At 36.5% G+C, this 18,018-nt stretch overlaps 1 protein-coding gene across 12 annotated transcripts in view; it reads right to left on the minus strand.

Moving 5' to 3' along the window:
- Window positions 1-18,018, minus strand: part of LOC126764075 (equilibrative nucleoside transporter 1-like) — a 183,554-nt gene that overhangs the window by 131,476 nt on the left and 34,060 nt on the right. For 11 of the 12 annotated variants that reach the window (XR_007667805.1, XR_007667801.1, XR_007667806.1 and 8 more), the window contains exons 2-5: window positions 17,754-17,863; window positions 17,558-17,691; window positions 17,356-17,501; window positions 17,075-17,307 (exon numbers count right to left, since the gene is read on the minus strand). Coding sequence is in view for 4 of the 12 variants with exons in the window: in XM_050481848.1 (XP_050337805.1) it covers window positions 17,075-17,307; window positions 17,356-17,501; window positions 17,558-17,691; window positions 17,754-17,863 (623 nt within the window). In the remaining 8 variants the exon portion in view is untranslated. Of the gene's footprint in view, window positions 1-17,074; window positions 17,308-17,355; window positions 17,502-17,557; window positions 17,692-17,753; window positions 17,864-17,916; window positions 17,936-18,018 lie in introns of those variants that run through there. The other variant, XM_050481851.1, reaches the window with a different exon arrangement.

Below are 18,018 nucleotides of genomic sequence, written 5' to 3' on the forward strand. Positions count from 1 at the left end.
AGACTAGAAGTCACTGCGAGCATGATATCATAATCTACCTTTCAAACGAAGCTTAATCCAAGCAGTCAAAGAGGAACTAAAAACATCGTTTACATTTCCCAGTAGAGAAGAAAAAAAGCAATTTTTTTAAATTTCAATACATTGATTTTGTATTAAAACCAAGGCGTCCGGATGAAACTTGGTATACGTGTTTCTTTGGTGGACGAATTCGAACCAATACTACATCTATAAAATACCGTTAAGCGGAAGCCAAATCACAAATTAATATATGAAACTGTAATTTCGTACAAGGAAGCGCTGTGGATTAAAAATATGTAAGTGAACATGCCTCCGTCCTTTGCTAGGTTTAATCTGCATATCTCACAAACCACTAAACTATCTCAACCAAACTTGCTTAGAAAGTATTCGCCTAGCATCTCTTTACATGAAAATAGGTTATTAAAATTCAGAAAAAATCTTGTCCTCATAATGTGTGCCATTGGGTCAAAAATAGATCAAATCGGTTTAATCAATCTCTTAGAGCCCATTTATCAAATATAAATTTTTGAAACTTCCGGTTGACTTTATACCGTTTACACTTTACATATGAGATACCATACATTAATTAAGAAAGAGATCCTCTAGTTTTGCGGGGATACCAAATTCAAACATTGCGGCATAAAGGCAGCTCCTTTTGGTGCATGGTGAATATGTGGTCGGTTATTAATTTTCCAGGCCTAAAGCCACACTGATAAAGGCCAATCAGTTTCAAGGTAATTAGGTAGTGCATATAGTATGCTTTCATCCAACCATATTCTACAAACAAGCTGATACAACCTCCTTATCAGTTCTTCGCCGCCGTGTTTGAATAGCCCGGCCTGCAATCCATCGGCCCCCGCCGCTTTGTTGTTCTTCAGATGAATAATTGCTTTTCGAACTTCTTCATGGTAGGGCAATGGAACGTCTGCTCCATCGTCATCGATTGGGGAATCGGGTTCGCCTTCTCCTGGCGTTGTTCACTGCCATTCAGCAGGCTGGAGAAGTGTTCCTTCCATAATTTAAGTATGCTCTGAGTATCGGTCACTAGATCACCTTTGGGGGTTCTACAAGAGTATGCTCCGGTCTTGAAATCTTCAGTTAGCCGCCGCATCTTTTCGTAGAATTTTCGAGCATTACCCCTGTCGGCCAGCTTATCAAGCTTTTCATACTCACGCATTTCGGCCTCTTTCTTTTTGTATCTGCAAATGCGTCTCGCTTCCCTCTTCAACTCTCGGTATCTATCCCATCCCGCAAGTGTTGTGGTCGATCGTAACGGGTCGAGGTAGGCAGCCTGTTTTCTCTCCGCTGCAACACGGCACTCCTCGTCGTACCAGCTGTTCTTTTGCATTTTCCGAAAACCAATGGTTTCGGTTGCAGCTGTACGTAAGGAGCTTGAAATGCCGTCCCACAGTTCCCTTATACCGAGTTGCTGATGAGTGCCCTCAGAGAGCAGGAATGCACATCGAGTCGAAAATCGTTCGACTGTCTGTTGTGATTGCAGCTTCTCGCCGTCAGACCTTTCTCGTGTTTTTTGAAGTACGGTTTTTGCTGCAGAGAAGCAGGTGAGTCGCTGCAACAAGATAGTGGTCCGAGTAGAGACTGCTGGGTAGCTTGATAAATATTCTTATGCTGGTATCTAGTACTACAGACAACCATATTTCGGGCCCCGGCGAAGTCGATCAGCCTCAACGTATTTGGGGATGTTTCATCGGAGGCTGAATTTACCGACAGTTGTGTCAAATATACCTTCTTTACCCACTGTGGGCGTAAATCAGCGATATGTTGAAGAAATTCGCTTATATGCGGATTGTGTCTAGATGCTCATCCACCGGGGTGAATGGCAGAATTCGGCGACGGAGTCTCTCTTTCACTACGAATCCCAAATCGAATTTGCGCTTCTTTATATGACCATTGTAGTAAATGCCACAAGGACCTACTCACTTCAGTCATTGCCTCGTCCATCGCACTTCTTGGACGGCGGAGATGTCAGCTTTTATTTTCTAGAGGACATCAACCAGCTGGGCAGCGGCACCTTCCCAATTAAAGGACTGGGCATTCCAAGTGCATGCCCTGCAATCAAAGTCCTAAGGAGGGATGATTCACTTCTCACTTTAGCTCGCCTTCAAAAGGATTTTCTTTGTCTACCCAGAGGATACTTGGTCTAGGACCGGAAGTCGTGAGCTGCGTGAGCCATATGTAAAAGATTCGCTTCTGGCCATTTCCAAATGAATGACAATCAGAGAAACTATCCTCACTTGCGTAAATTTCTACACATGACTCCATCCCATACGTATATAACTTGCGTTTTAAGTGTCAGTATGTTTGTGTATTGGTGCGAAAATGAGCTTCGAACAAAAAGCCAACACTAAATTTTGTTTTAAGATTGGTAAAACTTTTACCAAAACGTTTCAATTGATAAAAAAAAAAGTTGATGGCAATAATTGTATATTCGGTAGCAGATTGCAAGAGTGGATTCAACGTTTTCAAAGTGGTCGCGAGGTCATAAATGACGATCGACATGTGGGCCAATCAAAATCCGTTATCACCGGAAATTCCATCGAAACTGTGCGTGAATTCATCAAAAATCAGCCGAAATCATCATTGAAATTCATGGAAATGGAATTGAACACCTCTAAAACATCGATTTATCTCATTTTGAACGAACATTTGGGCTTTCGAAAGGTGTTTGGAGCGCCGTATTCGATGTGTTCGGCCCGAATATAGCGAAGATGAAAGTTGGCGTTTGTTAACCACTCCCCGTATTCACCTGATATGGCACTGTGCGACTTCTTTCTTTTCGGGAAAATGCATTTGCCAATGAAAGGAAAGCGTTATGCAGACGTACGGACCATTCAAAACGCTTGCACCGGCATACTGGCGGCCATACCGGCCAACGAGCTAAATCACTCGTTCGGCATGCTTTTCGACCGTGCAAAAAGCTGTATTGAAGCATAAGGAGACTATCTTGAATAAAATAAATTGATTTTGCCGAAAACACCATTTGTTCTGTTTTTTTTTAATCCTCTTTACCGTGGAACTCACCTTGCACTTAAATATAAAATAGTTCGTATACTTCGAATGTAAAACGTAGTTTAATTTAAAATGTAAATATTATAATTTTATTACGTAATTATTTCCGTTAATATAAATTGTAAAAATGTACTCGGAAATTGTAAATAAAATGCAATATATTTAATTATTCATCAATATTTATTTTGACGCCTTCAAAGTATCCTCTTTAGATGTAATACACTTACAGTGAATCAATTAAGTTTACATATATAACGCAAGCGAATGGAAAACATTTAAACATCACTACGCGGTCATAAACCCAGCCAGAAATCGAATAATCTACTCGTCAACAGTTGCAACTAGCGCAATGAAGACATATACTCGATTAAGGATTGGACACACTATCATAACACACGCCCACCTACTATCGGGTAAAAGCCCATCCATTTGCCCCCTTTGCGATAACACCGCTTCTATCAAACACTTACTCACACTCTGTCCTATGCTTCACTCAACAGCCCACAACTCTGGCAACATTGATCTCATAAAACTACTAAGTGAACCTTCAGAAAAAAACGTTATGATTGTATATAGATTCTTAAAAACCAACGATTTGTTAAAACATATTTAAGCAACTTACATCTTTACTAACCCTTAGCAAATAGAATTTTTTCACCTAGTTATAATTACAAGGCGGCTGAAGGCCTCGTAGCCAGTGCTGCGTTTATGTATTTATATAATAAAACTCTTTTTTTGTTATATGAATTATTATAAATAAATAAATCAGTCACCGACTAAACCTCGTACTAAGCAGTTGAGTTAGCGTCTTTCTCTGAGTTTATAGCTATTCATATAGCTCTCTTTTGGTGTTCTTTTTTTTGCACTACGGTCTGCTTACTTAAGTAACGCGATTAATACTTATTTTAAGTGAGAAATATAATCCAATACTTATATCAGTGTATTATAATTTTTCCACTATGCCCCGGCGGGCTTCCAGTTCGGGGACAACAGGTTTGCTGCGCTGGCCCAGGGTCCCCAACCAAAACGTAAAAAATCGTATCAAAAATTTCAAGATGCTTTTCCTGACTTACCGCCAATAAAAAGTGATGACCCAAAGTATATTGTGATTAAATCCGACGAGAATTCTACACCCCTTTCGAAGGTTTCTTGTTTTCGTGTTTACAATGCCTTACTTACCGTGAGCAAAGATATAAACAAAATATTACTGCTAGTGAAAAATAAACAAGTAGCAGAAAAGTTTATAAAAACGAAATGTCTTTTCAACATTGGCGCTGTTAGCGCTAGCTATCATCAACATCTTAATTGTAACAAAGGCACCATTTATGCACCGTTTTTAAACGATGTGCCTGAAAGCAAAATAATAGAAGGACTGAGTTCTTACGAAGTTTCCGCGGTTTATAAGTTCACTCGCAAAGTTGAAGGTGTTATAAAGCCTACTGGTGTTATGCTAATATCATTCAACAGTTATTTCCTTACAAACAAAATAAACATCGCATGGAGGATGACCTCTGTGCGACCGTACGTGCCTAATCCAATGCGCTGCAGGTCATGCCAAAAATTGAATCATACGCAAAAACATTGTAAAGGTTCCCCAACATGCGAAATTTGCAATTTCCCTTCTCCACACGATAATGACTGCATCCGAGTCATGCGTGCGAATTGTTCTGGCGAGCATCGTTCTTCTGACTATACGTGTCCAAAGTATATGCAAACCAAAGAAATTTTAAAAATAAAGACACTACTTTTCAACAGCCTCTCTCATTTCTAACTTAAACAACTCCTTAAACTCGCTTAATAAATATACTGACTTCAACAACTCTACTACCAACACTACCGTACAGTCTAATCCACCTAATCACGAAAATCTCTTTCCAACAACAAGCAATTCCAACGATAATCAATACTCTACTCAACATACTGAACAAATAGAAATTGACTCTGAATAAATACGCTTAGCTTTTACTCTCTTTTGAACTAGTACTCAATTGGTGACACTCAGCTTCAACTGACTGCTCATACGAGTTGATATTCTAGCTCTCTTCTGTTTCCCTTTTTTTTTTTCCTACATAGATCTTATGATTCCATTACTGCAATGGAATTTAAACGGCTACACTAATAATTACAATGAGCTTCAATTATTAATACAAGATCATGCCCCAGCTATTATACTCTTAAATGAAACTCACATCTCTTTCAACTTGTCGGCTTTTACTCCTAAGCAGTACATTGGCATGTTTCACAATCTTCCACATATTAGCACAGGTAAAAGAGGTATTACGATTCTCATAAGAAGAGATATTCCACACAAAATTAATGCCATTCAATCCAACTTGCTGGCTATGTCGATCGAAATTATCTTAGTTAAAAAAATCACCATTATCTGCACCGATATTGCACCAGATGAACATTTTACCAGTACAGACATCCTGCAATTAATCAACCAAGCTTCTACTCCGTTAATTTTCGCTGGTGATTTTAATGCATGGAGTCCACTATGGGGCTCTCCAATAGCCAACAAGAGGGGCAAATGCATTGAAGACGCTTTACTTTCCTCTAACTTAATATGTTTGAATTACGGATCCGCGACACACTTTTCCACTCACTCCACTTTTTCCCATGTAGATCTTACAATGTGCACCGACACACTTGCCACAGAGTGCGAATGGAGTATACTCGATCACCTGCATGGAAGCGATCACTTCCCCATTGTATTAAATTGCACCTAGGTTCAACAACTAAAAACCACAAAATAAATAAGGTATTCAAAACTGATTACGCTGATTGGGAGAAGTTTCAGACACATTGCGAGATAAATGGCAATAATAGCCCAATATCTGACAACCCTAACCAAGAAAGTGCGAGGTTAACAAAAATTATCCGTTCAGCAGCGAATGTTAGCATTCCTCATACAAAGCCAACAGCAAGTTCAAAGAGTGTTCCTTGGTGGAATAAAGAAATCGCTGAATTGCGGGCAAAAAAACAGACAGCTTGGTATGAATACAAACGCGCTCGATCACTAGTCAACTTAATATCTTTCAGGAAAGCCAATGCTCTTTTCCGTCGTTCCGCGAAACAGGCCAAGCGTAAATGTTTTCAGGATTTCACAAGCAAAATAAATCCTTCGTCTAGTCCTAAGTTAATATGGAACGCTTTAAAAAAACTTTCTGGAGCGCCTAGAAATCTAACCATTCAATGCGTAAAGGGGCCAACAGGTTTGGTAACCAATCCATCCGATATTTCCAAGTTATTTGCAAACCACTATTCTGAAACAAGCTCAGATATTTCATTCAGCACACAGTTTCAAACCTCTAAAAACACCACACTGTCCGACACTTCCTACTCTGTCTCCCCTCTGTCTTTTTCTGCTAAACAAATAGAAACCAGCATTTCACTGTCTGAAGGGGAAGTCCCCGGGGCAAGATAAAATTTCTTATCCAATTATCAGACATATGCCAAAAAGTCTCAAGCTCCGATTGGTAAAGCTTTATAACAAAATTTTCAATACTGGTGTCTACCCCCAATTTTGGAAATCGTCCTGTGTTATACCAATACTTAAACCACACAAATCCTCCGATGAACTTGCTAACTATAGGCCGATTTCCCTCCTTCCATGTATGGGCAAAATTTTGGAAAAGATCGTGGCTAACCGCTTGATGTGGTATGCTCAGCGAAACAAGTTCATATCACCGAATCAAGTCGCCTACAAAAAATGTCAAGGCACGTTGGATGCTTTAATCCAACTAGACTACTTCATTACTAACGCTTTGTCCAGCAAAAACCACGTGTCCGTACTATCTCTGGACTTTCACAGAGCTTTCGACAAAATTGGAGCCCATATTATTATTCGACAACTTAGAAAATGGAAAATAGGCCAGAATATGATACGTTTTATTACTAACTTTCTCACAAACAGAAAACTCAAAATCAACGTAAATGGTTTCTTTCTTCAACACTCCCGCTTTCTAATGGTACGCCGCAAGGCTCACCTCTTTCAGCCCTCCTTTTTTTATCATTGCTTTCGATGATATTAGTAGAATGACAAAAAATTACATAGGAGTTGAGCACCAGATCTATGCCGACGATGTCCTAATCTACACAAAAGTCTCTGACGTTAATTTAGCTCAATCCTTATTTACTAATATACTCGCCAGAATTGAGACTTGGTCACTGGAGTCTGGTGCTTCACTTTCCTTAGACAAAACACATATCCTTCATGTATGTAGGAAGCAAAATTGCAACGGTATTTCACTAACCCACAACCAAACTAACATCGAATGTAAAAATGATAACTTTTTTTTAAAAAAAACGCATAAAATTTGCAAAATCTCATCGGTTCTTTATTTGAAACGTTAGATTGGTTCATGACATTTACTTTTTGAAGATAATTTCATTTAAATGTTGACCGCGGCTGCGTCTTAGGTGGTCCATTCGGAAAGTCCAATTTTGGGCAACTTTTTCGAGCATTTCGGCCGGAATAGCCCGAATTTCTTCGGAAATGTTGTCTTCCAAAGCTGGAATAGTTGCTGGCTTATTTCTGTAGACTTTAGAAATGGAAGAACTGAACTTGGTTGACATGTGGTTTCAACAAGATGGCGCTACATGCCACACAGCTCGCGATTCTATGGCCATTTTGAGGGAAAACTTCGGAGAACAATTCATCTCAAGAAATGGACCCGTAAGTTGGCCACCAATATCATGCGATTTAACGCCTTTAGACTATTTTTTGTGGGGCTACGTCAAGTCTAAAGTCTACAGAAATAAGCCAGCAACTATTCCAGCTTTGGAAGACAACATTTCCGAAGAAATTCGGGCTATTCCGGCCGAAATGCTCGAAAAAGTTGCCCAAAATTGGACTTTCCGAATGGACCACCTAAGACGCAGCCGCGGTCAACATTTAAATGAAATTATCTTCAAAAAGTAAATGTCATGAACCAATCTAACGTTTCAAATAAAGAACCGATGAGATTTTGCAAATTTTATGCGTTTTTTTTTAAAAAAGTTATCAAGCTCTTAAAAAATCACCCGATATTTTTTTTTACTCAAATAAAAAGAAATTAAAGCAAAAGCATAAAATGCGCTTAAATCATATCAAAAAAGTTTACATACACTAGTGATTATTTATATAAATCAAAAGTAATTATAATAATTTTAGAGGTATTTATTATTTTTTATCATATTGCAATTATTGTCTCCAGTTTTCGACGCATGCTCCCACTCAATTTCTAGGGTATTTTAACCACTTAATCGGTAAGGTAGCCTTTAAGCTCTCTTTTGATGAAATTCGATGTTTTTGATTACGGTTTTCCAATAAGTTCCAGATATGTGGAATAGTATTAATGTCTGGTGATTGCGGCGCACATGGAGTTATATTCAATTGTATATCAACCCTGTACGTACAAGATACGATGTGTGTTTTGGGTCATTATCATGTTGGAAATTGATTTTGCAGCTATTAAGCATACTTTGACGTAAATTATTTGTTAAAATGTACAGATACATGTACCCAATAAACATAATGACAATTTTGCGAATGTCGCTGAGAATTTACTTGAAAATGCAACGGTTTTGCGAACGTCGTTGACAATTTGCTTACAAACGCAAGTGTTTCGCGAACGTCGTTGAGAATTTACTTGCAAATGCAAGTGTTTCATAAATGCTAACAATACGTAACGGTGCGGCTGCAAGTTCTGGAAGTATGCAGAATGAATTTGTGGAACCAGAGGTTGTGCCTCAAGCACAAAATAATTTTGATTCCTGCCATTCGTCGTAAGTTAAATACGTTTATTAGGTTTCTAGTTACATTTTTTTATTCATATTTAAATTCAGTTGCAGAAACTTTGGCTGAAAATGGAGGCAAGGAAGAGGACTTTGTGTTTGCCTCTAAGTCATATTTCCAGTACGAAAAAAATCGTATTAAAATTAAATTTACATTTTAATTTAATATTATTATATTAAGAACAAAATTCATATTAAAAATGATTTTTTAAATGTATCAATAAAAAAACATATCCAAAACAAAGTAAATGTTTAAAACGCTTACTAATTTCACTAGAAATACGTGTTTTTTAAGCATTTAAAAAACGTGTAATTACGTTACTTAAAAAACATGTCTTGCAATTGCCTTTTAAACGTTTATAAATTTCGGTCCTTTTCGATTATAAACCCCTTGCTTTGATGTCTTTTGTAAAGGTCACAGCAGCGTCTTATAAGTGTTTTATACGTACTTACATTTGAACGCTTACAAAACGCTTATTTTTATATGTAAATGCTGACTGGGTACTTATCTATTTTTGAAATGTGCACACAAAAATCCCCAAACAGTAAGGAATGTGTTCAATAATTCTGGTTTTCATAGACGAATCTCACGTCGTAAACCATAAATAAGTAAGGTTAATAAAAACAAAAAATTCCTAAACAACATTTAAACAAACCGTATTCGAGAGGAATCAAAATTTAATATGTTTGGTTCGGAGTGGACAAGAAAAGTGTGGAGAAAAATCAATGAAGGGCTTCAAGGAAAACATTTATTGCCAATAGTAAAACACGTTGGGGGAATGTAATGGTTTGGGGGTATATGGCTGCTTCTGGAGTTGGTCACTTGAAATTTATTAGTGAAAAAATGGATAATGTATGTAAAATGCTCAATTTTACAAAATAATTTACGGGCAAGTGTGGTTAAATTGGATTTTAATAGCAGCCACTTCTACTTCCAACAAGTTAACCACCCAAAGCACTTCTTATCTTGTACGTTATACAATTGAAAACAGCTCCATATGCCTCCACAATCACCAGACAATAATACTATTCAACATATCTGGAACTTTTTGGAAAATCGTATTCAAAAACAACGAATTTTATCAAAAGTGTACCTAAAAGCTGCCTTATCGACTAAGTGAGTCAAAATTCCCGGAAATAATACTAGAAATTGAGTGGGGAGCATGCATCGACAACTAAGGGCAGTAATTGAAACATAATAAAACATAATAAATACATCTAAAATTATTGTAATTACTTTTGATTTATATAAATAACCATTAAAGTATGTAAACGTTTTTGATAGGTATGATTTAAGCGCATTTTATGCTTTTGTTTTAATTGTTAATAATCTAAACATTTTGAAACAAATAAACGTGTCGTAGATTAATAGAACTAGGTGTATGTGGGCCATTCCATCAATTGGCGACATGGTTTTGTACCCGTGGTTCTCCGATTTTGACGAAACTTTAGAATATCATAATATAGACCAAAATAAGAATATCTGTAAACTTTTTAGTGGTCAAAGTTGCTCCATTGTTTTTTGGCGCGCAATTCAAATTGAGATCAAACAAAAAAATTACAATTTCTTTTAGTTTTTAACAACCTCAAAATTGAGTGAAAAAAATTTCGCAGTTATCCAATTTTATGTAAAAAAAAATCTCAGCTTTCTGATAAAAATATTTTCAAAATCCAAAAAAATTTTAAAACCCCAAAAAAAAACATTTTTTCATTTTTTTTGCTGTTCATGGGATCAGAGTCCCATACTTTTGAACACTGATTCTTATGTAAAATTTAACGAGGAATCGAATGAAAAAGTCAATTTTGAAAAAAAATTGGGGGAAAAGCACAAAAAACGGGATTTTTGGAAAAAAATGTTTTTTTTGGATTTTGAAAATTTTTTTATTTATTTGTTTCAGAATTTTGTTTTATCTCTTCGATCGACTGAAATTCAGTTTGGGGAACAAGAAAAAATCACACGGAGCCAAGTCTGGTGAATATGATGGTTGTAGGATGATATTCATTGGGTTTCGGTCAAATCGTTGCTCGATGCGATGGTGCATTATCATCGTGTTAAATCCCTCAATTGTTCTTCCACAATTACAGCCGTTTTCGACGGATGTTCTCAGACTAACGCCTCAAAACAGCCAAATATAACTCCTTATTAACCGCCTGTCCCTCAGGAACAAATTCATAATGCACCAAGCTAAAATAGCGAAAAAAAATTCTTATCATCTTGACTTTTGTGCGGCTTTAGTGTGTTTTTTTTTTGTTTTTGGTTTCGGCTTGTATTTTCCCCCCATTCCGATGATGGTTGACTTGTTTGTATGCCAAGCTAATAAACCCATGTCTCATCGGCAATTATGACGACTTTCAAGCACCATATTCTTCACTTTTTTTTAATATTTTCATCAGTTGAAAAGATGGAAGGTCGTCCAGAACGAGGCATGTCTTCAGCGATCTCTCGACCGTTTTGGAAGGCTTTGTACGACCCGTAGACTCGGAATAGGATCCGAGCTTATTCCTTTTTTTATACAAAAACTTCAAAATAAAACGAATAATTACGAACTTACTCGAATTTAGTTGGTTTATTTTGGTTAAATGAAGCTTAACATCCAACACTATATGGTATGACACAATGTGATTAGTAGCATTGGAGATATACGACTGCAAGGAAATCTATTGACAAAATACAAAAAGACTTTTTCGACTACTCAATATTTTTTGTTTTTTTCTATGTACTTTGTTATTGCTATTGTTTGTGTTTTTTACTATAATATACATTTATTACACACTGTTGTTTTTTGTTTTTGTTTTATGGAGTGGTTTGTCTTGTCTTTTTAAAATTTAGTATTTTTTTCTTTTCCCCTTGGACGAAACCAATAGTGCCATTCGGAATGGCTCGAAGCAACATGAATATTTGGATGTCCAACTTAGTGGGAAGCACAAACTTGAGCATTAAGTATTATGTGTAAATGAAAAATGCGATTAATCTCGGATACAATGATACTTTATTTTTATAACAAAGTTGGTAGTGTTTCAATTAAATGGTATATAAACGACACGATGTGTCAATTTTAGTTCCACTGTGCGAAACAGTAACGGTAGCACTGATCTACACAACCGAATTAGCTGTCCAATCGATTATGTATATATTGCTACACGCGGTATGGGTGTCGAAAAACAAAAGATACTCTAAACGATGATGTTGAGCGTTGAAAACGGAGTTGTAAATCCAACAATTCCTTTTTTATCTTCTTCGATGTGTGGTGATCATCCTTTTTGTTGCTTAGAAGTGTGAGGTATCGTCGGGTGATGACAACTTGCTGAGTGTGGTGGGTTCTCAGGTGTGGAGTGTTGTGCTAGGGTGAGCCAGTTTTTCCCGAATAGAGTAGTAGGTTAGGGGGAGACTTAGGCTCATTTATAGATACATTCTAAGCCCCTAGGCGAATGTTTTGCCAAGAATCACACGTATGTATATCCATTATCGGATATTTGGTGTTATTTACCCCTTTGTGTAGAAAACGGCTTTTCGTTTAAAACATATTTGATATGCATTTTAATATGTGTGTAGGTGCTTTGCCCCTTGACGTATTTCCACGAGTCTGACTCGTAGTACAATTTCTGTACCTAACATGATTATTACGAGTCTGGCTCGTGGTGCGTAGAAGTGTACATTTGATGAAAAGAGAATTGAAATTTTCCCGTTATTTTCAGCTAATAATGTAAACAAAAAACATTATTATAGTTGAGTGCATTATCTACTGTGTAATTATCCATATTTTTTGTTACGAATTAAAATTAAATCGTAGTATTTTACTTTTTGTAAATTCTTAAAACAAGCGTGCGACAGTTCGTAAGCATCAAAACTGGTTTGTTTAGTGCAAGTCGTTTACTTTATTTAGCGTGTTTGTTTGATTTTACTGACGACTTATTATATTTGCAGTTTTTCTTTTATCAGTTTATTATGCGGTTTTTCTTATTATTTGCCTTTTCTGTATTATTTGCGATTATTACAATTATTTTTTGTTGTTTTTAATCGGCTTATTAAGAACAGCAACTCCACGCCTAGCTCAGGTATCGCCAGAATGGGTGCGTCTTTGAAAACATACCCTGAGGTTAGGGCCGTTAAATGAGAGGGATCTTGCGAGCGTACAGTAAATGATCGTGAATTGCGATCGGTTCACACATATAAGAAGCGCTTGGACTTATGGTGATCCCTTAACTTTAATTTTGAGTTGTTATATATTGTATTATAGGTGTCGATTTTTCGTCTTTTTGTAGAATTTTGTTATATGTAATATTTAAGTGCGTATGCACTAATTTGTAGTAGTGCTCCACCGCTAAAGGATTGGTTCAGGACTGTTTTTTTTTTTTGATTATTGGCAAGAGCCATCCTGCAGGATCCAAATTTTGTTTGTGCTTTATAGTATACTAATTTGTGGAGTGTTGGAAAATGGTGGCTTGAGTGTTAGTCGTACGTCCTACCGGCCATTATTCAATCGAGTGGTTGTCGCTGGAGAGAAATTCTCACAATACTGATCTTCAATCTTTGTTTTTTTTTTTTTGTTTGTTGTGAGGGAAGTTTCCTTAACTTTTGAAATTTCATAAATTGTAAATGAAGGTATTTGCCCTCAACTTGAGTTGGTATGGTGGTAACTGGTTCTGTAACTAGCCCACTTTATGTTTCGCTGTGCAGCATTTGAACTTTTTATGTCTTTGAGCAACATGGTGTATCTTGGCAATTTTTAGAATTTTGACTTTCGGGATTTGTTTTTGCAATAAAACCCACGTTGCCACGTTGGGCACTTTTTTCGTGATGAGAGCGATTGCTGCCACAAAAGTAATAATTTTTCTGGTAATGCTGCGGTGCATATATTTGCCACAATAGAGTCCCAGTTTCTATGGGGCAATTTTGTGCTGATTAAACCGACAAACAATTTGAAACAGTGGATTCTAGTTTAATAAATTCTTCACTTGTTTCCTTCTTAATTTTTCGCAAGTTCACTTGTGCCGTTACTTGCTGAGCGACCATCGAATTGTCGTCATTAGAAGCGAACTGTTTTACTATTATGCCTGCTTGACAATTCGTTTTGTGTACGAGGTGATACATTTTTTGTGCGTTGAAAAATCGGAAGGATCAGTGAAACCCATTTTTAAAAATCATTTGGGCCTAAGGAAAGTGAAACCATTATTGGTTCCAAAATCACTAAATTTTGTAATTTGTTGTAAAACAGTGCTCTCCGACTACCTGGATGTCATGAAACATATTATTACTGACGCTGAGTTTTGGATCTATGGATTGGAAACAGACGACCGATCGGCCGAATATCGTGGAAAAGGTGAGCCGAAGCCGAAAAACCAACTTCAAAGTATTCAGCAAATTCTACCGACCACCCAGGAGAAAACGTTTAGAGTAAATTGAAGACATTAAACTTGAATATCTACGCGCATTGAAGTCTGACTTTAGCAACTGTTTCGAGGATTGTGAAAAAAGTTGACACAAGTAAATTGGGATCAAGGATGATTACTTTGAAGAGGACGACATAAATTTTGAAGAATAAATTAAGAATTTTTAAATTATGAACAAAGTCGTACTATTGTCACTAGTAGTATGCCATGTCGCCGTACATCTCGTACAGCTCAGCTAAGGACCACAAATCTTCCGCAAAACCTTTTTTTCGAACATTCCTAAGGCCGTCTCATCCGATGATGTCATTGCCCATGCCTTCGCACCAAATAGCAGGACGTAAATGATGTGGGACTTGTAGAATTTGGTCTTTGTTTGTCTAGAGAGGACTTTACTTTCCATTGCCTACTCAGTCCGAAGTAGCTCCTGTTGGCAAGAGTTATTCTGCGTTGGATTTCGATGCCGAAATTGTTTTTGGTGTTAATACTGCTTCCGAGATAGATGAAATTATTTACGACTTCAAAGTTCTAACCGTAAACAGTGACTCGACGCTAAGACGCGAATGCGATGACCGTTTGTTTGATTACAGAAGATATTTCCTTTTGTCCCCGCCCGACCCATACGCTTAACATCCTTATCCAGTCTGAAGAATGCAAAAGTAACGGTGTGGTTGTTGTACGATAGCAGCTAAACACTCTTATAAAAGATGGCACTTCTCTAAGAGTAGATTAACGAAGTCACATGATAGGGGGTCGCCTTGTCTGAAACCTCGTTTGGTATCGAATGGCTCGAGAAAAGTCCTTCCCGATCCTGATGGATACCAAGTTCTAACACAGCGGCACAGAGGCAGTTCCTTTTCGTGCTGTTGAAGGTATCATTAAAATCGAAGAAGAGTTGGTGTGTGTCGATCCTCCTTTCACGGTTTCCAATCGTCGGGCATGCTTTCATTCAACCATATTTTAAAAAGAGGCTGATGCATGCAGCTAGTCAGTTCTTTGATGCCGTATTTGAATAGCTCGGCCGGTAATCCATCGGCCACTGCCGCTTTCTTGATCTTGAGATGTGTAAATGGACCTCATCTTAGTCAGGCAATGGAACATTTATACCATCGCCAGATTTTACGAGCATTACCTCTGTTGGCCAGCTTGTGAAGCTCTTAATACTTACGCATTTCGGCCTCTTTCTGTTTTTGTCTGCATATGTGTCGCGCTTTCCTCTTCAATCACAATATAACACTGCTATACCACACATATCATACACACACTACACACATCATACTCAACACATCGTCATCATGTACACCGCATCATCATACACATCATACCTTCCACATCACGCGCACATCAATAGTAATACAACACACATGAGGACACCAAACAAAATTAACAAAAGGGACTGACGGACGGCGCCCAGTCTCTTTTGTTCTCGATCCGTGCGCATACACGTTAACAGCCTACACTTTCAATTTATAATTTTTCGTTCGAATTCGTCAAAAGGCGAGTGCCGGGAGTTTTTTATTGTATAAATAAAAGTTATACAGTGGTAAATCTTAAAACAAAAACATTTTCACGTCTGTTCATGATAGGCAAACTCATTTCATTCATAAAACAAAAACAGGAAAAATGACAAAAGTGAAAACAATTCTTGTAAGTGTAAGTTATAGTAAGTGCGACCACTTGGTCCTAGTTAAGGGATAGAACCGCACCAGTCTCAGTGTGAAAATTTCGAAAAAAAACGATTTTTTTGTTCCATTATCGGATAGTATACAGTGTAATAAAAATTCTCTCAAATTCAAATTATTACGGTCGCTACAGCGTTTCCTGTAGAAACACAGTGGGGAACTCAGTGACTCCAATCTTTAAACGGGTTTCTCTCAGAATGCCGTTCCACAGTTCCCTTATATATTTGAATGAGTTATAATTTAATAATTTAAAATGTAGTATTCAGTATAGGGCATAAAATCATACGTGCTTTTTATAGAGGAGAAAAAAAGGAAAACGGAATTGGAAAGAGGTGTTTTGTATGTGCACTTGTGTAAGCGTATGTATGTTTTTTAATAAAGTACATGCATATGTGTGCCAATTATGTATTCTGTCGATGAGTTTTTTACATTGCACATTATGCACTTATTATATTGAAATTTTGTTTTGTATGGGTCGTGTGTATTAGCGTTGCAAGTAATTGTATAAGTATGTATGTATGTAATTTTGTATTTGTTTTGATAAACTTTCTTTTTCTAAGTTTTCTATATTTATATTAAATCTGCTAATGATTAATAGCGTCGAACAATTTAAATTTGGATTTTTTTTCTGAATGCATTTAAACGATTTGTAAAAATTTTAAACTTGTATGAGAATCAGGATATACCTCCACTAGATGATTCCCTAGCATTCTATGAAAATTGTTATAGCAGATGTGCAAATTAGTTTACCACCCATAAGAACTTAGCAAAATTAAGGGAAGATTTTATTTTTGCCATACAGTAAGTTGGTATTTACTCAAGTATAAAACATTTGGAGCTTAAAAATAATTGAATTTAAATTAGACCTCTCCTAGTCCAAATTAGTTTTAAATTTATTTATGTATCTGTTTTCGATTATTACTTAAAATTGGTACTTTATCGAGTATAAAATAGTTAGATCTCAAAGATCAGTAAATCAATATTTTGATCTACAGTGTTAGCCGATATATCATTACAATAAAGCGAGAATAATTCGATTAGCAACGTTCGGTAGCAAATGAGTGATATCGGCATATAGCTTCTCACAGCACTAACATAATAATTATAGTGTGTTAGTTAAGTATATTTGAATACATATCTCTCGAATATATAATAAATAAAAATATTAATGAACTTACATTTAACGGCAATGCAAAAAATGTATCAAAACAAGCAAGTAGAACCACCATTGCTGTGATAAAATAGTAAATCGCTGCGGTCCGTTTTGATGAAAATATGGAAGTACTTGCTATACTTAGTATAGAAACAAATAATCCACATATATTAGATCCTAATACAACCGCACCAGTATATTTGACCGGATGTGTAGCAACCATTCCATATATAGTATTTTGATATATACCTCCAGCCACTAAAAAATATATATTAGAGTGTGATTAAAATTTACTTAACAACTTACTATTTAGCAGAACAACTGTGATCATAGTTGTCCAAAAAAAGACTCCGGGCCAATCTGATGAGTCCACCATAGCTAAAATAACAGTTAGTATGAATAAGGCTAATTCTAGCAAAATGCTGAAAACGATACGGGTAGTTAAATCGCCCCTGAAAAGTAAAAAATATGGAGTAAAACTATATAATAAGTATTCGACATAAATTACCCTAAATTAACAAAAATGTTTAACCAATTAAATACCACGTTAGGAATTTGTGCTGCAAAGTTATGGTACTGCAAAAAATTCGAAGCATATACCGATGAATAAGTTGAATTTCCCAGCTTATAGTTGACAAAGTACTGGATAAAGTGATACGGTTTAAAACTATTTTAGTGTCATACAGTAGTCATAATTAACTTACTTCTTTCGCAGTTATAAACATGTTCCACGGCATTAAAGTTCCAATTCCATGTACTACGAAAATTAACAAAACGAAGTTCCATTTGTCTCTTGGAGGTTCCATCTTAAATACTTTGGGAAAAAATTAGTATTCACCAATGGTTGTTCTTATTTAAAACTATTACCATTATTTTACTTAGTTTTCTATTTTTTCTTATTATCACATAGAAATTCATACTGCCTCGCTTCCAACTACTTAAAACTGTTTTGTACATTTTGTAGGTAAT

This window comes from Bactrocera neohumeralis, unplaced genomic scaffold (assembly GCF_024586455.1).
Source record: "Bactrocera neohumeralis isolate Rockhampton unplaced genomic scaffold, APGP_CSIRO_Bneo_wtdbg2-racon-allhic-juicebox.fasta_v2 cluster09, whole genome shotgun sequence".
Classification (NCBI taxonomy): domain Eukaryota; kingdom Metazoa; phylum Arthropoda; class Insecta; order Diptera; family Tephritidae; genus Bactrocera; species Bactrocera neohumeralis.